This window comes from Sinocyclocheilus grahami, unplaced genomic scaffold, assembly GCF_001515645.1.
Source record: "Sinocyclocheilus grahami isolate Dianchi unplaced genomic scaffold, SAMN03320097.WGS_v1.1 scaffold1499.1, whole genome shotgun sequence".
NCBI lineage: Eukaryota > Metazoa > Chordata > Actinopteri > Cypriniformes > Cyprinidae > Sinocyclocheilus > Sinocyclocheilus grahami.
This window is the reverse complement of record NW_015506678.1, coordinates 146,799-155,005: the sequence shown is the minus strand read 5'-3', so window position 1 is coordinate 155,005 and position 8,207 is coordinate 146,799. Positions and strand designations below refer to the sequence as shown.

General features: G+C 39.8%; 1 protein-coding gene across 1 annotated transcript in view; it reads left to right on the top strand.

Annotated features, from left to right (window-relative positions):
• The window catches only part of LOC107570740 (inactive tyrosine-protein kinase 7-like), a 50,651-nt gene that overhangs the window by 28,487 nt on the left and 13,957 nt on the right, over nt 1–8,207 (top strand). Inside the window, exons 2-6 of the mRNA XM_016256996.1 lie at nt 3,892–4,188; nt 5,371–5,473; nt 5,796–5,959; nt 6,995–7,142; nt 7,229–7,238. Coding sequence (XP_016112482.1) covers nt 3,892–4,188; nt 5,371–5,473; nt 5,796–5,959; nt 6,995–7,142; nt 7,229–7,238 — 722 coding nt within the window. The remainder of the gene's footprint in view (nt 1–3,891; nt 4,189–5,370; nt 5,474–5,795; nt 5,960–6,994; nt 7,143–7,228; nt 7,239–8,207) is intronic.

Sequence of the window (8,207 nt, the reverse complement as noted above, 5' to 3'; positions counted from 1 at the left end):
TGTGTGTGTGTGTGTGTTTGTGAGTGTGAGTGTGTGTGTGTGTGTTTTTGTTAGTGTGAGTGTGTGTGTGTGTGTGTGTGTGTGTTTTTGGGTACACATTTGTTTCCAAAAGTGAATAAGTCTGACAGCGTTTCACTGGTGATCCTCTGTTGGATTAACAATTCAATATTTTTAATAAATCATGACATAGTTGATGTCAAATCATAATTGAGTTTTAATCTAGAGATCTATTATAAAACAGGTTGTCAGTTGTATTTGTAATTCAGTTGTAGTTCGTTTAATTTACATCTGTTGAACTGAAGCAAACGTGACAAAACTGAATATGAAATGAATAGCAGAACATTCTGTGAACGCTACAAACGAGCAGCTTTTGAATATTTGTAATATTAATAAGCTCTTCAGCATAACGTGTGTTTCTGGCTGTCATTCCCAGCATCCTCTCTGTTGTGTGTGAAGAGCGCTGGGACTCACTAATCTAGATTCATCTGTCCTCTAATGATACAGCACGCCTGTCAGGATTATATTTTATTACATTTCAGGGTTTTTTGTAGTTTTAGTTAACTATAATAATCCCTTATATATTCCTAATCTGAAATAACCCAATCTATGGGCAGATGTAAGTGCGCTCTCATATATATTCCATAAAGGCCGTTTTGTCTTGGCTTGGATCTCTGAAGGTTTGCAGTGTGTTTATGAAGCGTTTGAGCAGACGGTTCGTTTAGTGGATGATCTCACCGTTCCTCAGCCAGAACGCTGCTTTAATCTCTTTTCCATATTCATACAGAGTTTCCATGTTTTGCTTGGATCATCGCCACTGAAAGAGCTTTTCCTCTGGCAGTTAATTGATCAGATAGGAAGATCATCAGGCTCTTATCACGAGCGTTGTGTTTGATCGTCAGCTTCATCAGCTCTGCGCTTGTCCTCTGGAATCTGCCTGCGGAGTGCTTTTGTCTCTGAATGAATGATGATGATGACTGTGTTTGCCGTTTGAAGGCATCGTTGGAGAACTGCAGGAAACGGGTAACCGGGAGATTTAAGAGCGGTGTAAAAAGCCATTTAGTGTTTCGTTCTAAAGGCTAGAGTTGGAATAATTTGTGTCTGTTGACATCTTGTCATGATTTTTATATTATCTGTTCGATACACCTACAGAGAGCTGTATATTCTCAGTTGTAAAGCATTCACATTTAAATGATTATTATTATTATGACATACTTTACAGTTCAGTAGTATTACATAGTACGGAAGCCAACTTTTTATCTCGCAATTCTGACTTTATTTCTCGCGATTGCGAGTTTATGTCATGCAATTCTGAGAAAAAAGTTAGAATTGCGATTTTGTGTCATGCAAGTCTGAGAAAAAAAATCAGAATTGTGAGATCGTATCACGCAATTGCGAGAAAAAATGTCAGAATTACCTTTTTAATGTTTTATTCGGTGGCAGAAATGGGCTTTATTATTATAGTGACATTTCTTTATTGAACTGTTTAACTTTTATCATTTCATTAAATAATACAAATATTAAAACAATGCAATCAGATTTGTTTCCCCAATTTGTTCTCAGTTTTTTAATGAAATAATGCAAAACACTGCTGCGTGTGAAGTATTTCCTTCGGCTGAACATCTAGTGGTGATTTACACCTGTTTGTCTGGACTTACAGAGCGTTCTGCTCATCTTCTGCTCATCTGGAAGCGGTTCCCATCCGTCTCCAGGTATCTTACTCCTGTTATCCGGAGGAGATTATGAGCAGAAGCTGGAGTATCATCATAAACACATGAATGATGACAGTACACACAGTGAACAATGCCGTCTTTATGCGTTGGCTCTGAAGGGCCCCGGGCCCCAGATGTGTCATGGGTAAAGCAGATTCTGGGTGGCCACACATTTACTGTAATGCTTTTAATGGTTAAAAAGCTTTTAGAGGCATCTCTGCATTTTACCGCATTTTTACCGCGCTGTTGTAAATACAGCTGGTCACGGATCCCACACGTGACGATAGACCGATGGGGTGAATGAGTGAAAACACGTCCCTCATGACAGAACGTTAGGAGTTTAATGAAGACGAGCCTGTCTCAACCTGACTTGTTCCCCGCTGTTCTTATTTTGTACGTCTGAGGAGTACATCTGATGCCGCTTTAGAAGATTCTGATCGTTTGTCTGTTATGATGAGGCTCTGTGATATAAGCCAAAGTTATATCACATTATTCTCAGTTTTGGTTGATAGCCCACCTAAAATTATAAGTTAATATTTCCATAATTTCTCAACACTCCCATTCTCTGATGCAGTGTTATTTTATGTTTTTGTTAAAATTGTAATTAGATTTTGCTTTTATATTTTCTAATTTCATGTTAATTTTAGTTAAAGTTTTTGTAATTGTGATCTGGGTTTTTGTTGTTTTTAAATATATATCGATATAGATTTTATTTTGTTTGTTTTATTTTTAATGATTTTTAGTTTTGGTTAACTGTAATAATCCTGGTCTGAAGTCCGTTAATGGTCACATGATATGCTAAAAAGACAAAATATTTCATCTCTTTATAAAATTAAGATTAAAATTACACACATATATATATATATATAATTTTTTTCTTTTTCTCATCAACTCACATTTGACGAACACTTAAATACATCGTACCAGTAATTCACGTTTATGGAAAGTAATTTTCGATTTTTTTTTTTAATTCTAAAATTATTGTTTTTTATTTGTGTAAATTGTAATATTAAATATGAAAGTGTTATATATAGTGTTAATCCAGATGTTAATGAATAATTCCTGATGTAACTCTGATCACTCGTTGGCAGAGCAGCTGTAACGGTCATTGATCGATCCGTCATGAATCCCAGAATTCTTTTGTCACTATAATTGATCCGTCAGTGAGTTTGTCTTTCATAACAGCAGTAGACCCATAGAGAGATGAAGCAGACGGGCTGCCATGTCATTGACCTTCACAGGACTGGAGCTGATGTTTGACCCGAGTTCAGATGAATTAGCACTCATTCGAGACAAATCATCTCTGCTCCTGGTTGATTTCTGTGCAGTTTGTTAATAAGTGTTTCTCGTGAACCTTCTGTCTGTCTTCACACGTGTTCAGTAAAGCAGCTGTGTTTCCTCCAGTGCTTCCAGTGAAGCATCTTCTGCTCTCCTGATCATTTCTGATGGCATTTCATGCTGTTTTACAGGTTGTACAGATAAAGTTTCCCCAACACTCTATCATTTACTTGTTCATGTTTTGAAGCATCAAAAATGACACAGGTGTTCTATAAAAGTGTGATTAAAACGCAATCATAAATGTGGAGGATACGCTTCTCTGCGTCTGTATCGGTGTCAGTGTGCTCTTCAGGCGCAGACGGGTCTGAATCTGACTGAAGCTCTTCTATAGTTTCTGCCTGAAGCTTTTCTTCCACATGCCTGAATAATGTATGGAAGCTTTTACTGGCCCACTTTAAGAGCATCATGGGATTGCAAAGAAAAATATAACAAATAAAACGTCTTTGACATTCGATACAGTCACTGGATGTGTGTTGACATGTAAGACGCTCCGTTATACACGTGATTTAACACGCTTGTCAGTTCAAGCAGCTGAAGACCCAAGTGCTCAACTTACCCGGAAGCAAGCGCTCGCTCGACTAACACGGAAACTCAAAAACTCACGAAAATCAAACTCACGGTATCCCAGCATGCATGATGTGATGAGGTCTGCAGATGAGCTCAGAGCTCCTGATGATGACGATGATGATGAAGGTTTTGTGTGTGTGTGTTTGTATTGGCAAACACGCATCTCACTGCATCATTAATGGATGCAAACATGCTGTTGGGTTTGATTTGTCGGGTGATGTTTATTCGTCTGATTTGTGTTAGTCTGAGTTTGACTGGTTCTCTGTGTTTCTCTCAGTCTTCATCATCCAGGCGTCTTCGCTTCAGTTCTCCGAAGAGCCCCAGTCTCAGGACGCATTACACGGCCGCAGTGCTATCCTGCGCTGTGAGCTCAGCGGCCCGGAGGACATGCGCTTCTGGTGGACTCAGGACGGCCGTCGCGTGCAGGACTCGAACCGCCGCTTTCAGGAGGGCAGTAACCTGAAGTTCACGGCGGTGGACCGTCACGCAGACACCGGCAGCTTCCAGTGTGTGGCATCCAGCAGCTCCACCGGAGAGACCGTGACCTCCGCCAACGCCTCCATCAACATCAAATGTGAGCTCTGATTGTGTGTGTCTCTGGAAACGAGGCGTCACGGCCCAGGTTAACAAAAAGTGCACTTCCATCATGTACTTAAAGTGCTCTATTCTCGCGCACTAATTTTGTACTTAATATACTAAAATGATTCTTTAGTACTTCTTAAGATAAACTAAGTGTACTCAACTGTGCTATTTTGGGACACTGTGATGAGTATGAACTAAAATGCACTTTTGACACACTATCTCTGTATTTAAAATGTATTTAGTCAGCACTTGTAGTACACTTGAGTGTACTAGTGTATGAAAGATGGTTCAAGTGTACACAATACAATACAATACGCGAGAATAGAGCACTTTAAGTACATGATGGAAGTGCACTTTTTAAAAAATCTGGTGGCTCTTTAGATGTCATGCTTCAGATCTGGGGAGAAATGTTCCCCTCACAGTGTGATATTTAGGACAGATCAGCAGAAAGTGTTTCTCGTCCTCTATCAGCTGTAGATCACAGTGTCTACAGATCCTCAGCTCGTGCTCTGTCCATGTGTGTCTCTGTCTTCCTCTCTCTATTTCTAAATCATGCTTACTTCATCTGTATTTGGAGAGATTTCTCTCTCTCTCTCTCTCATCATGTGGCACTATATTCATCTGTTTCAGACACATGACTTTTACAATCATCCACCACATTTATGAGCATTAGCTGGGCAAAATAATCAAACACGCGAACAGAGAGACCATTAAAACATGTGGATCTCTGGATATGACCCTAACAGCTCTCAGAAAACATCTGGACAGATCTCAAGTGAACACAAACCAGTCATAACATTCACTTACATTTAGATTTATTTGGATGGTTTGTGTTTCAAATTGTGTCATTTTGTCAGCTGTTTTTTTAATTTAGTCTTAGACCTTTAGTCTAATACCCTTTTTAGTTTGTGCCATACTTAGTCAACCTGTCCTGTTTTTGTTAAATCAAGTTTTAGTTGACTAAAAGTCTAGGAGCTACATTTTAAAGTCATATTTTAGTCATGCTACATAAAGATCAGATGTTTTGCTCAACATTATAATTGTGATTACTGAACAGATTTCTTTCTGGATTTTTTCTTCTCTTTTTTTGTTGTTGTTGAAGAAAATAGAGAAATATTGGATATAGAGAGTTTTTATTCTAGTGATGGTTGTGGATGTTGTTGTGTGTCCTCAGGGCTGGAGAGGGGGCCAATTACAATGAACGAACCCGCCTCAGAGGCGGAGCTAGAGGAGGCTGAGCGAATCGTGCTGCAGTGTCACATTGATGGACATCCACGGTGAGTCCAGCATCTGATTGGACAGTGAAACATGAGTCAGATCCTCACACAGAACTCCTGCAATATATGAACAGTGAATGATGTAGGTTCAAATGGAAGCCCTGTTTCCACCACAAAATAAAAAAATGCAAAAAGGTAATTGCAATTCTGAGTTTTTCCTGGCAATTCTGAATTTATATCTTGCAAACTCAGAATTGTGAGATAAAAAGTATTTCTTTATTCTGTGACAGAGACTGTCTGCCGTAGGTTACAGATGTGTTTCTGATCATAGTCTACTGACTGTCGCTGATTCTGTGTGAAAAGATGTTTCTGACCTGTGCAGGCCGAGCAGTAAATGGTTCAAAGATGGAGCTCAGCTGGACAGAAAGGACCGGATCCTCACACTGACCAACCTCAGCACAGGGGATTCTGGGATATACTCCTGCTGTGCTCAAAATGCTGCTGGAAAAGTGTGCAGTAACCACAACATCACCCTCAATATTTTTGGTAAGATTATAAGGTTTGAACAGACACAAGCTCAGGTTCTTCTAGATAAGATTTATATAGTTTAGTTTAGTTTGACGTGTGAGATGACGTGCCGTTTATGTAGACTGCTTGAGCGTGTCAGTGATGCCCTCACATGCGCTCTCAGGTTTTATTGTGTGTGTTCTGCAATGTTTGTCATCTCATGTGTGCAACTAAGCAGGAATGTCTAAAGCGTAACCCAACACCTCGGCCAGCCTTCCCATAAGCCACCTGCGCTGCTCACGCACACACCTGCAGACAGAATAAAAGCTCTGCTGAAGAATAAAGAGATCAGCTGGAGCATGAATATTACAAATGAAAGGAGAGAGCGAGAGGAGCGAGGATAAAGAGCTTTAGCAGAAGAATAATGGGCGACAGTGAGAGGGAGAGTTTACACACACAGACAGACCACAGCATGTCTGTCTGATCCTAGAGCATGTCTGTCTGATCCTAGAGCGTGTCTGTCTGATCTAGAGCATGTCTGTCTGATCCTAGAGCGTGTCTGTCTGATCTACAGCGTGTCTGTCTGATCCTAGAGCATGTCTGTCTGATCCTAGAGCGTGTCTGTCTGATCTACAGCGTGTCTGTCTGATCCTAGAGCATGTCTGTCTGATCCTAGAGCATGTCTGTCTGATCCTAGAACATGTCTGTCTGATCTACAGCGTTTCTGTATGATCTACAGCGTCAACATACAATATTCAACAGATGAGTATTAATTTCATTCAACCTAAAATGACTATGTGAGTTTTGTTTCATTAGTAACTGTATGAATATGTTTATTGAACATGATCACGATTGTAAATGTGACTATAAATCAGTAAAGGGTGATTTATAGAATCACGTCGGGAGGGTCAGATGAGTTTCTCTCTGTGGAACGTGGTCTGATCCAGGTGTGCTAAAGGTCAAAGGTCACGTGACACCTGTTAGCAGCTGGCAAGTAGATGAGTGTGAGTGAGTGCCTTTACTCTATATTCATAAGCTGAAGCGTGACTCTTCTGTCTCTCTGTGTGTGTTCAGATAAGTCTGTTCCCCGTGTGCTGGTGGCTCCGGTGGATCAGGTGGTTCTGCGTAATGAGGAGGCCGTGTTTCACTGTCAGTTCAGAGCCAAGCCGCCGCCGCTGATCGAGTGGTTCCACGACGCAGAACCCGTCCTCAACAAATCACGGTGAGACGCTTCAAATGCTGAATGTTTCCTAATGCTTACATCACATGCAGACGCTCACAAACAGACTGGTCTGTTTACTCTTTAAGTGTTGAGAGGGTAAGAGTGCCCAAAACGACTAAAACTTACACTAGGTGAAATTAAAGTGAAAACGGAAAATATATTTTAAAAATACCTAAACTAAAAATGATTAGAAACTACGAATCTGTTGAATGTAAAGTAGGGATGGAACGATATAATCAACAGTCTCGATATTATCGTGGTCACATGACGATATGAAACGATAGGTCTTCTGGGCAAAAAGTGTAGTTTTTAAAATATATTTGTTTTGGGTCATTATGCTTTGGCACAGTATCTGTCATACGCACTCAAACCGAAAGCACAGTATGTTTAATCCCTTCATCAAGTCTGTTTGCGCTGCGTGTTTCAAAGCGAAGCGCTCACGTGGTTCAGACGATCAGCTCGTGATCCGGTGTTTTCTGCGTCTCAGAACGACTCGTTCACACTGAATGAATGCAGTCCACTCCTTTATTTCACGAGCTGTGAGTTTAGCATGCGTTTGGGAACAACAGTTATGCTTTATTTTCCCGGCAGATGATTACAGCGGTTCACTAGATTTGTAGTGAGACGTGTTTGTGTTTTTGTAAGCATGTTTTCACTGAAGCTGGAAAATAAATCAATATGAATCGCTGACAGCTAGCGGTTTAAATGCAGTCCAAATTCAAATGATCTCTTTCAAGTGTAGAAATTAGGAAAGAAGTATTGTAATTTCCCTGCTGTAGTGTATAGCTAAAATAATATACCTATGAAATATTCATAGGTATATAAAGTTATATATAATATAAAGTTTTCTTAGTTAAGAACGAGGGTTGCAGCTCTTAATTTTGAACTCTCAAAGTGCATTAGATTGAATAATTTAACTTTAAAATGTACACAATTTAAATTTTTTCCCAATTCTTCATTTTTCTTTTTAAATATCACAATAAATATCATATCGTGGACTTAATATTGCAATAATATCACTGAGATTTCGATATCGTTACATCCACGCACGCACGCACGCTCGCT